Source organism: Primulina eburnea, chromosome 3 (assembly GCF_022965805.1).
Source record: "Primulina eburnea isolate SZY01 chromosome 3, ASM2296580v1, whole genome shotgun sequence".
NCBI lineage: Eukaryota > Viridiplantae > Streptophyta > Magnoliopsida > Lamiales > Gesneriaceae > Primulina > Primulina eburnea.
Window position 1 is genome coordinate 44162521 of NC_133103.1, and position 22395 is coordinate 44184915.

The window sequence follows — 22395 nt, forward strand, 5'->3', positions numbered from 1 at the left end:
CACACTTCTTGAATTTGGCATAGAGTTCTTTCTCTCGTAATGTTTGCAAAGTAAGACGCAGATGCTCACTATGTTCCTCCTCACTTGGTGAGTACACCAAGATGTCATCTATGAACACTACCACGAACTTATCGAGATACGGTTTGAATACTCGGTTCATAAGATCCATGAATGCTGCAGGAGCATTGGTTAGACCAAACGGCATTACCGTGAATTCGTAGTGCCCATACCTTGTCCTAAAAGCAGTCTTAGGGATATCTTCTGCTTTGACTTTTAACTGATGGTAACCTGATCTGAGATCAAGTTTTGAGAAAACTTTAGCTCCTTTTAGCTGATCGAAAAGATCATCTATTCTCGGGAGTGGGTACTTATTCTTTACGGTGATCTTGTTTAGCTCCCGGTAGTCGATACATAGTCTCATGCTTCCGTCCTTTTTCTTTACAAAAAGCACTGGGGCTCCCCAAGGAGATGCACTAGGACGAATCTGCTTCTTGTCCAGCAATTCTTGGAGTTGCTCCTTTAATTCCTTCAATTCAGCTGGAGCCATGCGGTATGGTGCCTTAGAGATTGGTGCAGCACCAGGGACCAAGTTGATTTCAAATTCTACTTCTCTATCGGGTATCTCTCCTGGTAAGTCTTCGGGAAAAACGTCTGGAAATTCTTGAACAATTGGAATATCTTCCAACTTTGGAACTTCTTCCTCTTTGGCTTCAGTAATTACTGCCAGATAAATTTCTTCTCCTCCCTTCATGGCCTTCCAGGCTTGCGAGGCAGATAGCAGAGATTTTCTTTCTTTGGATTTCCCTTGATATACGACCTCCCTCTTTGCTGGAGTTTGAAGTCTAATTTCTTTCTTCTGACAGTCTACTATGGCATGGTTTTTAGCTAACCAGTCCATTCCAAGAATGATGTCAAACTCCACCATATTGAGTTGAATCAATTCTACTTCAAAAATTTGTTTGCCGATACAAATTTTACAGTTTCGATGTACTTTGTGAGTTTTGATTATTTTACTAGCCGGTGTTGCTACTCTTAACGGTTCACTAAGAATATCATGCTCAAGTTTAAGCTTCTTAGCATATCTTCTAGACACAAACGAATGTGTGGCACCACAATCAAACAAAGCATACGCAGGCATTTTATTGAGTAAGATGGTACCTGCCACAACTTCGTTGCTATTATCGGCTTCCTCCTGGGTTATGGCATAAACCCGAGCATTTGTCTTGTTTTCATGTTGTTTGTTGTGCCCTGGCCCTTTGTCCTTGTTGTCTGGACAGTCTTTAATTCTATGGCCCACCTTCCCACACTTGAAACAAGCGCCTGTCTTCCGATAACATTCTCCAACATGTTTTTGTCGACATGTATCACACCATTTTCCTACGGTGTTACCAGTCCTGGCAGAATTTCCCTTGAATGATCCTTCTGAATAATTTGGTTTCTTGAACTTGAGATTATTCTGTGTGGGTTGATTGTTCATCGGTCTCTTGTTCTTGTTCTCTTCTTCACGTCGCTTGATATCGGTTTCTGCACTCATTGCTGCGCCCATCAAGTCTGCAAAGCTGCTTGGTTTGTACACTGCCAGTGCCGACTGAATTCGACTGTTGAGCCCCTTCTTGAAGCGGTGCATTTTTAACGTCTCATCTGACATGATTGTCGGAACGTAAGTTCCCAAATCGTTGAATTTTGACGTGTACTCCATTACCGTCATATCTGGTGACTGTCTGAAATTCTCAAACTCATTCAACTTTTGTAGACGAAACTCGGCCGGATAGTATTGTTTCAGGAATTCCCTCTTGAAAATTGGCCATGTGATATCTTCTACCTCTGCTAAAGGTAGCGACACAGTTTCCCACCATTTCCTAGCTCGTTCCTCCAAAAATGGGGTTACAACTTCTACTTTTAACTCTTCCGGTATTTCTAGCAAATGTAGTTGTGTCTCCACGTTCTTGAGCCAGTTGTGACTGACTTCAGGGTCTGGGTTCCCATCAAAAGTTGGGACTCGATTCCTCCTCAAAGATTCGTAGTGATACTTGATTCCACGAGGTTGAGGTTCTTGAGGTGGTTGGATGGCATTGGCCAGTGGATTCACAAATCCTTGTAATGTTGCAGCGACGATAGTTGCTATTGCCATCATATCCTCTTGACTAAGGTTCACTCGGGGTGGTGGCGGTGGTGGTGGATTATCGTTTTGGTTGGCGTCTCGAGCGTTACGGTTGTTTCGGGGTGGTCTGCCTGCCATCTCCTATAAACACGTATTTTCTTTATTAATTTGTTTGCCACACAATTTAATCAAAGAAATAATTTCATTAATATTGAAAAGGATTTGCATACAATCAACTAAATCAAATATTCCTCGATACAATCAAAATTTATTCTAAAGTTCTTTTCTCCCTATTCATCTACTATTTCACCGTCTCCTACTGCCTCGTTAATTTCTTCTTCTTCCATTGGGTTTTCTTCCATTTGCTCCATAAGTTCTTCCATGTTGACCATCTCATTTTGTAGATGCTCGATGTAATTCTGCAGTTGCGTGTTGTGGTGATCAAGGTTGTTCACTTGGTCTTGCAGTTCTTGGATTGTTGATTGGCTTACTTTCTCATCGATTTCTTGTTCTCCAATCTTTTCCTCAAGACGATGTTGAATACTGAGAAGGCCATCACTTCGGATTTGGAGCGTAAGAATCCTATCTTGCGCCTTCTTCAGTTCTTGTTTGGTGATCTCATGCTGTCGTTCCGACTCTAGATGATAAGCAGCGTATCGTCTGACATCATCGCGTAATTTCTTTTCCTCAACTCTGGCTTCCCGAAGGTCTTCCCCTATACATATATTATTTCCATCCAATTGGTAGTTATCTTTCTCGAGCTTATCATTTTTTTCTTTTAGTGACTTAATTTCTGACTCCTTTTCTCGAAGTTGACTCTGAAGTTCATTTATAACGTTTTGGAGGTCCATGTTGTTCCTATAAAGATAAAAAAAACATTTTATAGATAAGATACTTATCAAATTTTCTTAATCATGCAATAATATAAGTTGATAGCAAGTTTCAAAATAAGTTGGTACACATAATATTTTTCTCGGTTACAATTTATTCAGATACTTTAATATAATGCTAATCTAGTCGAATAACTCTCCGCTGTCGCTGTCGCTGTCGTCCACAATTACTTCCATAGGTGCCACTTCCTCCTCTGCCATGTTTTCTATCACAAGATGTAAATAGTTGTTCTGATCCTGCAGTCCGTCCATAGTGGCGTGGATCCTTGAGATGTAGCGCTCTTGCTTTGCAATAAACTGGTCCTGACGCTGACGAGCCTGAGCAGCGTGATCCTTCTCTATCTCTATCCTCTCGAGTAGATCCATGTTGAGTGCCACCAAGCGCGCAAAACGAGTTGCATTAGTCGGTGTCTGCATCATTTGGCTCTCCGCCACGTCCAAGTGATGTGTGAGTCGCTGCACGTCCGACTCCAGCATAATCCTGTTCTCAGTAAGCTCTTGCTTTTCCAATTTCTCCTTGGCGAGTTGCACCTTCAACGTTGCAATTTCCCTTTTTTGATTGTCTATGGTGAGCTTACGCAAGCGTAGGGCAGCCTGGGCACGAGTACGGGGAGCATCCATTTCCTAGAATAAATGGAGGTAAAATATCAGATTCTCATCAAAGATAGAAAGGCACAAATACTAAAGTTTTCGTGGAAATTTGGACGCTGAATATTTTCGGAACAATTGAAGGGATAGATTTTTGGAAATTGTTCGAAAATTTTAGGGAACAGATGAAGGGATTGGGATGCACTAGGCTTTTGCCAAAATTTGACTTTGTCAAATTTTGTCTGTCAAAATCCCAGCGGGATTATGAACCTGGTAGCTCTGATACCACTTAAATGTCACGCCCCGAGTCCGAAGCGTCGGTGACATCCGGCATTGTTCACAATTAAATTGAAAACAATAAAGCCTCGTATCAATCAAACCAGTCTTTTTCATAAATGGAATATTGTCTTACAATGACAAAGGAATAAAATACATCAGAATTTTCGAAATGAAACAAAAGGAAAGATAGACGTTCTTTGAATTGTTGATTTCAGCAGTCGATCACCATCCCCAGAATGTCTCTTGCTCCTCCTCATTAACTCGTTCCTCAGTTTTATCTGAAATTTGTAAGGGGTGAGTGTTTTGGGAAAACACTCAGCAAGTGGGGGTCGATCGATTCCAAAGATACATATCGAACTTAATTATTTAAAACATTTCTTTAACATACTTTTAAAACTAATGTCCTTAACTTGGCAAAACGGAAACGAATCGAATAAGAGACAGAACTTATCAAATGATTAAGAGCAAAACAGAAGCAATACATATCCTTTCAATTCGGAACAGAACATATCAGAACAAACAAAACACTGTTACTCATCTCATTTCCATGGTCAAATTGTCCCCAATATGTTAGTCCTCTAAGGGGTGAGGCCAGAACATGGTTTTATACCCACCAATGGGGGCCGAACAGAACATGGTTTTATACCCACCAATGGGGGCCGAACAGAACTACAATTCTCGTTCCATTTCAAATTGACTCGTAACAGTGCAAACAGAATTCAGACTTTTCCAGACGGAATTTATCGGAGTTTCAGATTTTCAAAGTTGAACAGAACTTAACAGAATTGCAGATAGACACAGCGGAATCAAAGAATTCGAATAATAAAAGGAAACACATAATCGATCGAATATTCAAAAATAACACATAAGGTTTTTCGAAAATTTGGACACACATAATAATAAGTCGTGTCATTCATATGCAAGATTTAAAAATACAACAAAATACTTAGTCAAAAGCCCACTTACAGTAGTTGAAGGTTGATTCGAAATCACCAACTTTGGCGCGAACTTGCTTCTCGGACTTTTGGCAGCACTTCGGCGTAACTCCTACAATTACTGTCTTCGCTTTGGCAGAACTTCGACGTGATTCTTTTTAATAACTGCACTGCACGAAATCCCTTCCTTTTCTCCTTGCTTGCTTGACCGAAATTTGAGAGAGTAAGGGGGAAGGGGAAAGCCGAAACCTTGCTTGGTTTTTGAAGCACCTTTCCATCAATTTTGGGGTAGTATTTATAGGCCACACTTTGCCCCTTGGCATACCATTTGGTCGACCACTTGGTCTCCAAGAAATGGATTAATTGTGATCATTAAGGTGGTCAAAGACTAGTAAATTCTCAAGCTCCATATCAAGCACCAAAAGCCATCTCTTGCATCATTATTGTGTCTTGATCTCTTAGCTCATCCCTTAGCTTTTCCATGGATTTCTTCAAAGGTTATTTCTTGCACCATTATCTTGTCCAAAACTTTAGCTTATCTTTTAGCTCCATTTGTGGTCTTGTTAGGACAAGCTTGGTTGAGCTTCTTCGAGCTGGAAGATTGCATCCTCGAGCTGAGGTTTTACTCTTCCCGTGAAAACTCTTCGATGATTGCCATTACTTGTAGCTTGGACTCCGGTTGAGCTAATCCTCGAGCTTTGAAGTTGCTTCCTCGAGTTAAATTAATCCTCGAGCTTTGAAGTTGCTTCCTCGAGTTAAATTTAATGAAAATCCTAGTTAACATTCAAGTTATCTATTTGGAATGAAAATTTCCGAGCTTAGTTTGAGTTAAACTTCAAGTTCGTATTACTTACTTGATTTGCTTTGGTCGAAATTTCCGGGTTCTCACACACAGAATGTTGGTGGGAGCCGCATCTTTAGCCCATGATATTCACCTCAGAGTCCTAAAGAGTCAATGCATTTCACCCAACAAGATATTTTGCAACGATATATTATTAATGATACATGTCATCTCATATTGAGCTAATGCACTGATATATTACTAGTTAGCTTGTTATAACCATATATAACTACAACCATATATAACTACATCCCTGAAGACTTAACTTTTATTTATTTCTATTTACTGTAAATCCAGATATAAGATTCATGATTTCGAATATGATGAAAATTATGGAAATTGAAATATTGACTTAGCTAGACCGTGAAATCACGTTTGACTTTCATTCGAGATCGTAGTGCTAGTATTTAGGTTATCTTTTGTCAGTCAAATATTGTATACGCTTCTGCTGCTATATATATAAAATAATATTGATATAACAAGTCGGAGCTCACAATAAAAAAAAAAATTGAACTCTTAAAAAAATCATTGGGATATATATACGATATACTGGTGTGATGAGGTTGCCGTGTTGTAACACAGCAATCGACAACAAACTTCCAAATAAAGTTCAAGGTACTCGACGAAACAGGGTGGGATTGAAGGTAAATTTGATCACAATTATTCAATCTAAGTTGAACAAATCATCCCTTGGTCACATCAAGTATTTGAATTATATTTGTACAAAATGAAAACTTTCAGAGTTAAACATCAATAGAAAAAAGACAGGAGATGTGATTAATCATGTGCAATTAATATTATATGGTATCGGATGTTGGGGCCATGCCACCAACAAGACAATGGGAAGTTCTACACTTATTCATAGATGAACACCGAGACCAGGCAAAAAGCTCTATAGAAGGCACAGCAGATGTACCTTTTATTTCTGATTTTGCTCTACCTTAGCTCTAACCTTCTGTTCCAACACAGATATCTCAGTCTCGAGGCTGAACATTCGATTAAGGGCTTGCATATTCTCAAGCGTTTCACTCAAAGTACGACTATCACTCCCATCACACCTTAGATGCTGCATCGGCCCATGTAGCAGCTTGTTTACAATGCCTCTGCTAAGATCATCAACAGCCTTCTGTGACTTCTTTGGAACTTCGTCGCCCATTTTTGACAAACATTTTTCAACCTCTGCAGCTCTTATTCTTTCAGCATAAGCCCTTAACTTCTTGATAGTTGGAACTGTTTCTAGTGAATCACGCCAGGCTTCAAATTGTTTTGATTCCTCAGTGATGATTTCTTGAGCTTCCATCGCTTTACGTATTCGATCCTCTTTATTTGCAGCCACAACCTCCTTAAGATCATCCACGTTGTACACTCGTGAACCCTCGTGCTCGTTGACACATGCACCAACATTCCTTGGAACGGAAATGTCGATAAAAAGTCTCAAACCACCGAGATTTGGACCTACCGGTGGAAGGTCGACAGCATGCTCTTTAAGAAAGAGAGGAATGTCAGATGCAGTACTGGTAAAAATCACATCAGCTTTGGCTGCACTGTTCAGCATTTCCATGAGAGGTTTGTGTACTATTTCAACGTCCTTGATCTCCTCTCGTATGGCAGCAACTTTTTCTTCGCTTCTGTTCACTACCACCATCTTTGTGCACCCTTTGGCTACCAAGTGCTTGATCACAAGCTTGCCCATTTTTCCTGCTCCAATTACTAACATCCTAGCAGTGGCATGGGAGGATTCAGGAAGCTTCATTAAAGCCAATTCCACAGCTGCTGAACTAACGGAAACTGCCCCGGCCGCTATGTTGGTTTCGGTTCTAACCCTCTTTCCAACAGTAATTGCATGCTTAAAGAGACCGCTTATATTCCTTCCAAATCCCACAACCCCTTGGGCAACTTTAACCACTTGTTTCACTTGTGCTAGGATCTGACCTTCTCCTAAAACCAATGAATCTAGCCCTGATGACACTTCAAAAATGTGCTGGGTTGCATCTTTGTCATAGAGCAAAAAACGGTGCTGGCAGATCTCTGAAACAGGAATTCCGCTGGTCTGGCAAAGCACACGACATCTTATGAGCATAAACATGGTAACAAAACGCAATTAAAAACACACAATTAAAATTGTTCATTTGCACGTTCAGTGTTATAAAATATTTCCTTAAATTTCAAAGAAAAGCTAACTTGAACAAACAGAGTAAGCGTATTTTTTGTTCTTTTCACAAATGTCTTTGCACTAAACTCTTCTACGGCAAGTTCTATATGCGATTAGGGATGTAAACGAACCAAACCGTTTGTGAGCTATTCGAAGCTCGATTCGATAAAAGTTCGTTTAATGAGGCTCGTTAAGATAACAAACCAAACTCAAGCTTTACAGTATTCGGCTCGTTAGCTCGTGAACATGTTCATTGGTAAGTTCATGAGTAATCTTTTAGATGAAAAAATAATAGTTTTGATATTTGATTTATTGATTTTGCTTATTATTTATAAAATATATAGAAAAATTTATTTATTATAATAAATTTAAAAATTTTAATAAGAATAATATATTTTTCTTTAAATATATAATTTATTTTTTAATTAATTTAATGTAAATTAAAGTGTATGATTTATATTTATTAAGCTTGTTTATGTTCGATAAAAGCTTGAATAAGCTCGTGAGCCATGCATATATTCGTTAAATAAAGCCCGAGCTCGGCTCGATTATAAACGAACCAAGCTCAAACTTTCAAGAGTTCGGCTCGACTCGATTACATCCCTATATGCGATCAAGAAACTTTAGGTGGGTATTCAATCCATAGTTTTGATGACTATCCAGAATTTTGATAAAACTTTTAATGACTTTTAAAATGATAAACTTTTGTGGATTTGATAAATTTTTATTGACTTTTACATAATCTCATATATTTTACAGAATCTTACGTATTTACCAACAGATTTTTGTGGATTTCTGTAACTTTTTTTTGCTAGATTTTTATAGACTTTTTTTAATAAAATCATATAGATTTTGTGCCTAATTATAACATATTATTTTTTATTAATTTTTTAAAACTAATAATTAATTGACATAGATAACATATTCGATTTGAAATATTTTTTTAAATTTTATATTAGTAAATAATTTTATTTATTTAAAAGTTAAATTATTCAAGTAAAAATAATATTATTTATCATTGTATTAATATAATTTTTTATTAAAATATGATAGTTTACAGATTAATTGAAAATACTAAAAGTAATTAAAAATTCAGTTTTTAGTCAAAAATTTAATAAAAATAATTAATTTGAATTATTAAAAAATAATGTTACTTTCAATTTTATGAGTCAATAAAATTTTATGATTTTCTTATATCTAGCATATTAATTTTATTAAAAAAAATCATAATTCTAATTTTATAAAACTTTTAAAAATTCAAAATTAGAAGTCATAAAATAAATAAATAAAATGTAATTTTTAAACAACAAAATAAACAAATTATTTTATTAATTGTATTGTAAATATTCTTTATGATTTATAGCTTAGATCTTAAATTTTATTTTATTCTTTTATCATGCTGTTGGGAAAATATTCAACTATTAAGAATAAGTGACGTTATTTTTTTAGTCATTTTTTTTTATTATTGAATATTATGTTTATTTGTATAAATCATAAATTAAAATCACAAAATATAAAATTTCAAAAGATATTAAAATAAAAAATTATTAAATAAACAATCAATCAATGTATCAAACAATGAAAAATCTGAAAAGAAAAAAAAAGATACATACAGATATATTTTGAAAATTAAAGAAACTGACACAGATACAAGAGAGAATAGAAGACATGAAGTGATGTCAAATAGTGAAAGAAAAAGTTTTTTTGTATGAGTCAAAAGCTTTGACAATCTATCCAAATCTTTAAATTGAATAGAATAAATTTTTTTATAATTCATAGTTGTATCTTATTTGTATGTTAATGAATTGCATGAAGTTGTTAAAAATTTACTTTAAATTTTTAAAATTATATGAAATTCTATTTTTAATATCAATATACTTCTACGGAGTCTTCAAAATTTTATATAGAATTCCTCTTAACTTTTAAAATCTGAAAAAGGAATCATTAATTTCCTACAAGGAATACACCATCTAAGATAACCAAAAATTCTTAAAAGAAAACAAGTTCTAAAAGTTACCTTAGACATCCATTCAGTCACTTCTTTGATTCCCCGGTGCCTAGAGAGAGCTAAAACATAGATTTCCATTCTGTTACATGTACTGAGGACAGCAGCTTCTTCAATGTGATTCAGACTACACAGCTCCCCAATAGCTCTCGGCCACTCTGCTTCAGGGACAGCAAGTTTTTCCCGCATTTCAACCGGCGCAGTGTGGATGCTGAGACCAATTACTATAATGCTGCTCTTTTCTTTCGTATATCCTGGACCAAAACAAGAACAAAATGTCGGGAAAACCCAAGAAAATGGTTCTACGACCAGTTTACATTATACTTGAAATTCAACCATGATCAATTAACGATAAAATAGAACTTAAGATAATCCAATTCGACAGCGAAATCAAAATTCAATGGCAAAAAAGTCCATACGGTCAGCGGCGGAAGTCTTGAGCAGTTCCAAAGCGGAGAGGCTCGAAGCTAAACCAGAAGAGGTAGCCGCATTGGTGGATTCCACTTGACCCAAAGCATCGGATGCAGCCTCGCACCTCAAATTCCCCGAATATCCCCTCCTATTCAGAGAAGCTCGACGCTTTCCAGGAGCCCCCGGCTTGCAGAGCAAGCCAACAGGAGGTGTGGATGCCGAGGCGACTGAAGCCGTCGCCGTACTACTGATCAACAAATTCTCGAGCTTCGCACCCACAAACGCGCCTGAAACAGCCATTACCGCCAAATATTCCGATTTCCTGATCCAAATCAGCTCCAAAAATCCAATGAAACCCCGAAATTAGTCGGAGTAGATGAAATCCTCGCGGGATTTGGAGGGCCGGCGTGTGCTCCAATGAAGAACGGTGAAAAGAGTCGCTATTTTGGAGTGTGGGGGTCGGATTTCTCTCAACTGTGATTGGTCAGTTGAAACACGCTTTATCCGAAAGAGTTGCACCCCTCACCACAACTATAAAACTTGTCTACGTCACCACACTCCCATGTAGGACCCACTATCTCAGCATCATTAATATATAATAATTGGAATTTTTTTTATATTCAACTTTTTAGATTTTTTTCAAGAAATAGACAATTTTTAAAGTGCAGGATTTTTAGTTTTTAAAAGGTTTGGTTACATTAAACACAATGTATACGTACAAATGGTAAGAGATATTGATTAAGAATGTCATGTTTCTAACATATACTAAATACACATTTGAGGATCAAGGGTGGTTTTCATACACAAAATCCCTTTTTATGATTGAATTTGGGTGAGAAGAAATTATTAGCATAAATTTAGTTATTTTTATGTCTTAATAAATTTACCTATCAATATCATAGTAATAAATGTTATACACAATTGGATTACTTATTAATATATATTTAAAGAGTGTAAAATGTTTGTAATATTTACTGGATTCGATGAATGTCCCCAACTGTACTTACACAAGTTTTTACAGCGTGTTTATGTCCTCACTCACACTTGTCCTGAGAAAATTTTCATTGAGTCATTCATATCATAATTTCTCCAAGTCAATAGACTTAACTTTGAAGTTTTTGAGTAATGAACTCCAAAAAAAACAAGCATATTGTTGATATGAATAATATATATCAAATTTTTTAAATTCCCATTAACTATACAGTCTCATATCGCACAAACTTGAAATCTCTCTCATTCCCGTGTTGTGTCAGTTCATTCATATTCCTTTCACCAAGAAGTCTGTTATGAGCCGCTCTTAGTCTGTGTAACTTCTTGATACTAGTGATCATACCTCATCCTCTCGATTTCAGGTGTCACATTTAGATAATATAATATCAAATATAATAAAAAAAATTGGTTTTAATATATATATATATATATATATATATATATATATATATATATATATATATATATATATATATAAAAATCTCCGAACTACTCGTATAAAGTTGGGATTATATATATATATATATATTTATATATTGAAATAAAGATTGAAATATTATATCATACTTCAACAGTAATAGCTATTACAAGAGAAGGTTGAGGATAAAGTCGTCTTATGTCGGTCATAAATTTTATAGTTCGAGCTGAGATTTGGGTTGTCTAGTTCGTTGAATATTGCACAAAAACAATATTAAAATCAGATAAATCTAGAATTAAAGATATGTTTCTCGATCGATCAAACAAAAAGTTACAACTTTTTAAAAAAATAAAAGTAAAATCGAAAATATTTTCATCAAAATACGGAATAAACTAATGTTTGTTTGCTAATATTTGCGTCACCAATTTTGTTTCACAATCAGTCGCGAGAAAATCATAAAGAGCAACAATCTGAAGAGGATAGGATGAGAAGAGTGGAGATTCGTGGGGGAGATTGGTTTCTAAGATTTCAAGACGAATCCATGCCACAAATTTCTTCCTAGCTTTGACAGCAAAAAGATAGGGGAAGATACAAAGAAATATATTATTAAGTTTTTTTTGTCCTGTTTTTATGATACATTAATCGAATTAAATTCTAATAATCGATCACATCATTTTATTTGGATCCCACACATATATAAATATTATCAATAAATAAAACTCATATAATATACGTAGCAACTGACATTTTTAAAATAATATATTGAATTTATTGATTACTTGATATAATGTGTATATATAATGAAGAAGTGAATTAATTTATAAAAATTTGGTGTAATATTGTTTTCTATTTTTATTTAATTAAAATTCATATAAATGTTATGTTGTACGGTTGTTTCAATTTCTTGATTGAACAACAAAAAAATAAAACTGAATGTGTCGATCTTGGAAGAAAACTGAATGTGAACTAAGTCAATCTTTGAGGTGAGATTGTCACAAACTAAGTCCATTTTTTGATAAAGAACATCAAGAGAACTGGATAATTGGGACATTGTGGTTCATTTTCATGGAGTCTACTTGTATGAATAAAGAATGAACATCTCTGGATAAATTTATAATATTCTTGACCACTTGATCTCTGAGATTCTCAATATCAATGTTAGTCAGTTTTTGACATGTCTTGACTTGAGATAGAAAAGTGTTGATTCCAATCAAATTGGAAATGATATTGTCCGTTGGATAGTCATCTCCTATCTCCCGTTCTGGTGATTTAGTAGTGACATGTGCTTTTGGATCAAAGAATATGATCAATTGGTTACTTGGCTCAGCAATGTCAACTAGTTCATTTGCCCGAGAAGCTTCAGTTTCAGTCGCTTGAGATTCCATCTGGTATGCTGTGGCAACTGAGTCTTCAACGATTGAAGAAGTCAGGGCAAGATGGTTTTTTAGAGTTTCGGTGATGAAGAATATCTTTGGAATTATAAGGCCAGTAATTTGAGCTGATTCTCCCAGTGCCGATTATTCAGTTGTCATCGCTGTAGCATCATATCTTTCAATGTTTGTAATGATGTTAACCACTGTATTCACAATTTTATTAGCATCAATCAGTCACTACAAGAAAATATGCCTTCAACAGCACTCAAAAGAAAACATTTTTATTGGAAAACCGTTGTGTTTTTACTTTTAACAACGGTTTTAACAAAAATGGTTGTGAATTAGCGTATTTTTTGGACAAACCACAACCGTTTTTAACAAAAATCGTTGTGGATTAACTTGTTTTTTGGACAAACGACAACGGTTTTAGCTAACCGTTGTTGATTAACATGTTTTTTTTTATTGGAGAAAACAACAACGGTTTTAGCGAACTATTGTTAATTTGCGACGGTTTTAGAGAATATTTAGCGACGATTTTATTAAAACCGTCGCAATTTTTAAAATAGCGACGGTTTAAACAAAAACATCACTATTAGCGACGATTTTATTAAAACTGTCGTAATTTTTAAAATAGCGACGGTTATTAAACCGTCGCTATTTTACCAAAAACCGTCGCAAATTGTTTATAAATATTCACGTTTTAGGTCCAATTTCTTTCACACCGCTTCACATCTACAATAAATTTTTCTCTCTTAGACGATTTTAGTTTCGATTTAAGTTAAGTTTTTCGCTTCAATTCTTCGTAAATTTCTAAGTATTAGTTAAGATCGTGAATATTGTTAGCTTAGTCAGATTGTAACTTTTTTCGTAGATTTATTAAATTATAAAAGTAATTTTTTTATTTTACTTTTAAAATTAGTGATAGATTATGTCTAAACCGTCGCTAATTAGTTACTGCTTAGTCAAAACCATCGCTAATTTCAGCGACTGTTTAAGATAAACCGTTGCTAATGAGCATCAACTTAGTAAAAAACCATCGCTGATTTTAGCGACGGTTTATCTACATCCAACTATGTGAGAGCAGTTCTATCATCGTGGGCAGTGGAACATGTTGGATCATAATTTTTCTTCAGCTCTTCACATATCAGAGTCAGTTTCTTAATGCGCATGAGATTGAAGAAGTATTTCCTCCTTTCCAATGCATGAGTTACTGGCATAGCTTTTACATTTTTCATTACCATTTCTCAAGAACAATAAATTTCTGCAGCGTCGTTTTATTCTTCAGTTTCCTTGCAAGGTTGAATGTTCAAAAATGATATCATTCATCATAGAATTCAGTCTTGGTCTCAGCAAATTAATTTACTTCGTCCATCAAGAGGTCGATCTGAGTTTGGACTGCAGACACAAGTATGAGCTGCTCAGCTTCTTCCATCTTGTCTTTTCCTTTTGGCACTTTAAAAGTATATGAGGAGGCTAGGCCATATTTTGTAGATTCATTAGGATCCCTGATTATTACGCCTTTGGGCCTAGTTGGTCGTAGAATGGTAGGTGTAGCAATTGTCTGGAGAGGAGTAGCTATTCCAACCAGAGTTAACTTTCTTTGGGCTCAGCAGAATCTCCTTTGTTAGTTGTCTTAGTAGTAGCTTTATTGACATCAGTTTGGGGGGATGACATATCAGTTTTTTGAGTTAAGATCTCACGCTTCTTCTTTTTCTCAACAAGCAAAGGTGCCAGTTTGCCTAACGTTGAGATAGGTTTGGCTTTGGTGGTTCTGGCTTTCTCGATTGGTGGAGAAAGGTACAGTTCAGTATCACTGTGATGTATGATCAACTTCCTCTTAGACTTGGGCTTGATAGCCTTAAACTGACCAATTTTGGCTTTGGTGACATTTGTCTTGGAATGTGTCTTGAACTCAGTTGATTTGAGGACAATTTGACAGTGAGATTTTTGGGTCGCGGAGTGAAAATTGATGAACATATGTGCTATGACTTTTTCAAGTTCTTTTTGATAAGTGACAAAGGAAGGATTTGGATTATTAACTAGTAATCCTTGAGATGGATATGTCAAAAGTCAACAGATATTGATGAGGAACTTATACTAAGTTAAGAATTCAGTCGACTAGATGACACGATCGGTTATTTCGATAGCACACTTCTCAGTTTAGTCGAAACACTAAACTGACATTCAGTTGAGCTTAAGAGTAATTGACTTCTGCCTAATCAGTTGACTTTTGGAAACTCAAAATTCCCCCTAAATAAGATATTAAGATAAATCAGTGAGTCCTAAAATATTTATAAAGTAAAAAAAACTTAGTCTCAGGAAATGATTTGGTAAATATATCCGCTGCTTGTTATTCGGTTGAGACATATTCCACCCTTATATACTTTTTCAGTGCATGATATCTGATGAAGTGATTCCTGACATCAATATGTTTGGTTTTAGGGTGTAGAATTGGATTTTAGGTGATTGTTATGGTGCTTGTATTGCCACAATAGATCGGTGACTCTTGTGCAATGATCTCATAGTCTCTTAGCTGCTGTTGAATCCTGACATATTCTAGGATCAACACTGAGTCTTGGGATTACCATATCATGCCTCCACAGAAGAAGATTATGCATGGGGGAAAAATAGAACACAACAATGGAATTTTACTTCAGAGGATTGGGATCATCTTATCATTGTTCTCTTAGAATTTGATGTTGCATGGGACTCGAATAGAACACAACAGTGAGATTTAAATTCATGAGGTTGTGAATAAAATACCACAAATGTTAGACAATTCGATAGGGCTACTAGGGATGAAAATATCTATGCACCAATTATAGAACACATGCATGAGCAAGTGGATTTATTTGGGGACATTTCTTGTCATGTCATGAGTAGCGATGATTTGAATGCTACATCGATTGATGGAGAAGATGATGAACATGTTGACAATGTAAATGAAGACACATCGTAGCGTGTCCGAATCTTTAGAGCAACATTTACACATAAATTTCCTAAAACACTAGAGCAATATTTATATGAAATTTCCCAATTTTTAAATGAAGTATATGACAAACAAATTCCAGATTCATTTGGTCTTCATTCTGCATCACAAATAAATTTTTACAATCTTGAAAGGTCAGAGCTCCATGTGAAAATGATTTTTAAGAGTAAAAATGATTTAATACCTTCTGTGAATTATTTTTCCATTCGAGTTTTAAGACATGAATATATTTTTGGCCAAAGTTCCCCAACAATTTGTAAGGTCAAATGCAATAACTAGTCCGAAGATGGCAATTGTAGGTGGGGACTTCGAGTATCATTGTAAAAAATTAGGCTATTTCATGATCACAAAGTATGGTGATGATCACATGTGCATATATAGCCAAGTGGGTATAGATCACTATAACCTTGACATCAACATGATAGCCAACACACTTTTGGGAAATGTGCATTGTGATCCTGTATATAAGATCAATTATGATTAAGAAAGAATTATGTCCAAATATGGGTATGTTATATCGTAAGCTAAAACATGAGAGAGTTTGAAGCGTGCAATGTATATCGTTTATGACACATGGGAAAGCTCCATATTTTCGCATCCTAAATATATGGGTGCTCTGTCAAAGTACAATCTAGTGACTATTATAGAGTGGAAGAACCTTCGATCATACGACAATCCACTTAAAATTTTGAAATTTGTATTTTGGGCCCCCAAAGCATGTATAGATGGTTTTCGACATTGTCGCAACATAATCAATGTCGATGGTACCCATATATACGCCAATTATAAGCACAAACTACTCACAGCAGTAACTTTAGATGCCAATAACCAGGTTTTGCCTCTAGAATTTGCACATCTTGATGAAGAAAATAATGAGTTTTGGCATTGATTCCTAAGTAATGTTGCACGACATGTTACAAGACGTTGTAGAGGTTTGTGCTTTTTATCTGATAGACATGCGGGTATAACAAGTGCAATGCAAGATCTCACTGACTTTAAACATCCTCTCGGTGTCCATCGTTTTTTTCAGGCATGTGTGCTCTAATTTCATCACTAAGTTAAAAAATTCATTTGAAAGACTTATGTTGGGAAGAAGAGATGCAACACCAAATCGGAAAATCTAATGCAACAATGGAAGCAATAAAAATAACAAATGAAGCAGCTTTCACTTATTTGTCAAACATCCAAAAGAAAAATGGCCATTGGCTCATGATTGTGGATGGAGACGAGGAATAATGCCAACGAACATAGCTGAGTGTACTAATCGTGTTTTGAAGGGAGCTCGACGTCTCCCTATAACTGCAATAGTGGAGTTGACCTTACAGCGATGTGTGCACTAATTTCATTCAACGCCGAACAAGATGTCGAAAAACAATTGAAAAAAATCAACCATGGACTGATTATGCTTACTAAAATTTGATATGTGGTCAAAAAAGTCAATCGAACATCGAATAGTAAAGTTTTTCCAAAGGGATCAAATATCATTTGTCGCGACAGGAGCAAGACCTGGCCGCAAACATCACATACAAGTTCAACTAAATTCAACTAAATTTGGTGGCGTGGGTATAGACTGTGGTGCACTATCAACGAGACGTGCTTCCGCAATTTTTGGAGAGACTTTCTATTGAATGTTTTCGAGTGTTTTATCCTTATTTTATTCCCACCTAATTCGAACCCACTACAACTCTTATTCATTAATAATAATGATAAAAAAAATAAATAGAATAAACTGAAAATAAGTCGATGATAGTTTAGAAACTCAGTCAACACCATTTTACATGAATTTATGTATGGCTTGAATCATATGTTTTGAACCTTGTGTTTGATATATCAATGTTCTCGCATAACAAGACTTGCATTATTGTCAATAATTTTAATAATTATCTTTTTATGGAATCCAAGTTCAAGAATCCAAGTAATTCTTCAAAAGATTCACACTGGGGGATGAGTTTGAGCGAATCTATCCAAGTGGCTACTATTGTTGAGAAGCTACGACCAAATTGGAAGGATTTCGAAAACTATTTGAAACACAAGAGAAAAGATATGAGTTGAAGAGCTCGTTTTTCGGCTTCGCATCGACGAAGAAAACAAGAGTTCTGAAAGACAATTGTTTTCTCCAGTGCTGCCAAGACAAATGTTGTCGAGCATGGTCAAGGCTCGAAAAAGAGAAACTTTTATCCTTCCAACAAAAAGATGAACCTGGGACGCAAGTTACCTTTTAAATAAGGTGCTTAGGAAGAAGTGCCAAAGTATCAACACCCACTAAGAAAGAAGTAAACATAAGACCAAAAATTGTTGATTGAATTTTCATTGGATATTCACAAACAGTAGAGGTTATAATTTTCTTGTACTTGAATCTCAGATATCTGATATTCACAAGAATACGATAATGGAATCAATAAATACTTCATTCTTTGAACATGTGTTCTCATGCAAATATATGGAAGAACCAAGTTCATCCAAAAGATCACATGAGACACTTGGAAAAGAACAAGTTGTTGAATCTAGATGTAGTAAGAGAGCTAGAACAGAGAAATCTTTTGTGGGGACCCGGATGCTAATCATATTCTTAATCATCTTTGGGATTTAATTATCAATTAAAATAAACAGGGTCTAAATTTTTTTTTTTTAAAATGCGGAAGGTAATGGAATCAATGTATTATACAAACCAGTATAATAATACGAATCTTGTTCAACATGTTTCTAGATCAAATTAGTCTAAGGTTTAACTACTAAATTCAAGTATTAAACCAGGTCTACAATAAGTCCGGAATCACCACTCTTGTGGGGCCCTTAGCTCCTAATCGTTATTATAACACAATTTGATTAGGGTTAAGTAATCACAGCGGAAAACGGGTTTAAAATTTCTTTTACGACGAGCCCAAAACATCTCTTCTAGATTTATAATACTAAAAATAGTATTTAATCTCAAATCATAAAACATGCCCACACGAAATCAAAACCAATCATATACAAACAACTCATATCCTCGGGAGACGCCCCGGTATATAGATACATATACATATATACTGGGAACAAGACATAAACAAAACCTCAGCCCAAGCTTTGGCTCCCTCCAGAAGTACCCTCTCTGGCCTCCTGAAATCCTGGAGTACCTGCCATTGTCCACACACAAAGACAACAACAGCCCCCCTTGGGGGTGAGCAAAGCTCCGTATGGAACAACCAATCATATATACCACAGATATCTAAACAATGATATATGGTATGCAATGCATGTATGTCGTGGAGGTATCAGGTCACATGCCCATCCACTGAGCACATGTCAGAATCAATCGAATCGCTATCAAATCAAATCAATGCTCGAGCTGGCACACCGGCCGATATGGGAATACACATATGACAACGTCGACGAAACGTCGTCAATCCCACATCTCATATCCAATCATATGGGGCCACAATTGTCTATGCTTTACGGGTCATATAATACCGGCATAGCGATTGTGTTCACAAACCCCGGAATCCAATCAAATCATATCAGGATATCCAAGGATCATAGCTCAACGTGCATGTCATGTATCGATGTATGCATAAAATGATGTGTGTTAACAAAACATTTATTTTATACATCGATACTCAAATCTCAATGTCATGTATGCCATATCAAATCATCAAATAGGCACATAGACACGTATTCCAATCCAATCCAATCAATCCAATCATATATCATATAATACAGATACATGTCGTATGTTACCCGGTCGCAACATACCTCAATTCTTCGTTTCCAGTTGATGTTGCTTTAGATTGCAGTATAATAATCTATCTACATCAATAACATACTCATTCCAATCAATAACATACTCCAAAATCATTAATATGAAATTTCAAATATCATTTGAAATTTCAAAAATTCATATCAAATCATAATCATATCATAATTCAATTTCGACTTCAAATACGAGTTTATTGTCGGTTATTCTACCGCATATATAACCGACACATAATTCTTCAATCTCAATCCAATTATTAAAATTCTCTAATTATAATAAATTAGGAATAATTCAAAATAACATCACTATAATCATCTCTTATTCGTTAAAATCATACACTATTCAACAATCTTCAACTCCAGTATGATTTAACAATTTATCGGATTTATTCCAAAAATCGACGAATTTCAAACATCACCAAAACTATGAAATTTATACCTCAAATCGAAGACCTCGTGTCAACGATCCCAGATCTGAAGTCGGTTCGTCGATTGGATAAACCGATAAGTCGCACGATCGAAAAGAAAAATCAAAATCTTTATTTCTCTGTCTTGCTGCTCTCGTCTCACTCTCTCCTCTGTAACAATTTGAAACTCACTTTCACGTGAGTTTCAAAGTTATCTTTTAATTTTTTAAATTTTTTTTATTTTATTTTTTTTAATATTATATTATATTATATTAATAATATAATATAATATATACTATTTAAAATTTTAACGTCGGTATACGTCTTTGGACCAGTCAAACGATCTAATTTTCCAAAACTCAAAACATGAAACTTCTCCATCTTTGAGTTTTCTATGTCATACCCAAATCTCAAATCATTTGGGCTTCATATGAAAAAGATATGTCACTATTTACCATTTTGCCCTTAAAATTAATTCATTATTTTTCAACTTATCTACGAAAATGCCATCAAAATAAATTGAATATTTTTCAACTTATTTACCAAAATGCCATCAAAGCTATTTTAGTCTCGGGGTCTCACATTTCTCCCCCTCTTAAAAGATTTCGTCCTCGAAATCTCAAACATCTCTATAGATATAACATTGGCAAACATATAATATGTCACCAGTTATAGTACATATCAAAACTAAAATCAGTAAACGGATCAGAATACATCGAATACAATGGAACAGATGACATAGAAACAAACAAATGCGGATACGAATCCCGCATCTTGCTCTCCAATTCCCACGTTGATTCTTCCACACCATGTCGTGTCCATTGCACTCGTACCAGAGGGATCGATTTATTTCTCAATATCTTCTCATTTCGATCCATAATGCGAACAGGTTGTTCAACATAGGAAAGAGAAGGATCCAGTTCAACCTCATCAGGTGCAAGCACATGTGATGGATCAGGTTCATATTTCCTCAACATAGAAACATGAAACACATCATGAATAGCAGATAAAGCTGGTGGCAATGCCAGTCGATACGCAAGATCACCAACTCGATCGAGAATCTCGTATGGACCAACATATCGAGGAGATAACTTCCCTCGCATGCCGAATCGAACAGTGCCTCGAAAGGGAGATATTTTCAAAAACACTTTGTCACCTTTCTGGAATTCCAAGGGTCGTCTTCGTTTATTCGCATAACTCGTTTGACGATCCTGAGCAGCTTTCATCCGCTGCCGAATTAACTGAACCTTATCATTCATTTCCTGTATCATTTCAGGTCCAGTCAATTGTCTTTCACCAATCTCATCCCAGAATAACGGTGATCTACATCGTCTCCCATATAGAGCTTCAAACGGTGCCATACCGATACTCGTCTGAAAGCTATTATTATACGAAAATTCAACCAATGGTAAGGCATCTTGCCATCCCATTCTGAAGTCCATCACAATCGCACGTAACATATCCTCTAGAGTCTGAATCGTACGCTCAGTCTGGCCATCAGTTTGAGGATGATAAGCAGTACTCATAGCCAAACGCGTACCCATCGCTTCTTGAAAACTACCCCAGAATTTAGAAGCAAATCTGGGATCACGATCAGATACAATAGAGACTGGCACACCGTGCAGTCTCACAACATTCTCAATGTATAAACGGGCCATTCTCTTATAAGGATAAGTCCGCTCATACGGAATGAAATGCGCAGATTTCGAAAGCCGATCAATAATCACCCAAATAGCATCACAGCCTTGGGCGAACGAGGTAAATGAGTCACGAAATCCATAGCAATATGTTGCCAATTCCATTTCGGGATTTCAAGACTATGGAGCAATCCTCCCGGTTTCATTCTCTCGGCTTTCACTTGCTGGCAGACAAGACATTTAGAAATAAACTCAGCAATGTCCTTCTTCATACGTCTCCACCAGAATTGAGGTCTCAATGTCAAATACATCTTCCGACCTCCAGGGAGAATACTGTATTTGCTACAATGTGCTTCTCGAAGAAGGGCAGATTTCAAATCAGAGTCGTCAGGAACTACCAGCCGACCATTAAGTCGTAAAGAACCATCAGAAGAAATCTGAAATCCAGACTGATGTCCAGCAGATACCAGCTCTTTCGACTTTTGGATCTGAGCATCGCTTTGTTGGGCCTTTCGTATTTTCGATATCAAATTCGGCTCAATTTGCAATGCTGATACAGTGACCGAATTTCAATTCGAGTGAAAAGTCCAACCAGAAGTACATATATCCTCATGTACCTTGGCGACACAAACAGAAGCTAAAACAGA

The 22395-nt window shown here is 35.8% G+C and overlaps 1 protein-coding gene across 1 annotated transcript; it reads right to left on the minus strand.

The window, feature by feature from the left end:
• Nucleotides 1-6272: 6272 nt before the first annotated feature.
• LOC140827591 (glutamyl-tRNA reductase 1, chloroplastic-like) lies at nt 6273-10658 on the minus strand. Its single transcript, XM_073190318.1, has 3 exons — nt 10211-10658; nt 9804-10045; nt 6273-7684 (listed from the first exon to the last, which is right to left on the minus strand). Exons 1-3 carry the CDS (start codon nt 10500-10502, stop codon nt 6554-6556), a joined length of 1665 nt encoding a protein of 554 aa, XP_073046419.1. The 5' UTR covers nt 10503-10658; the 3' UTR covers nt 6273-6553.
• Between the last annotated feature and the right edge of the window lie 11737 nt (nt 10659-22395).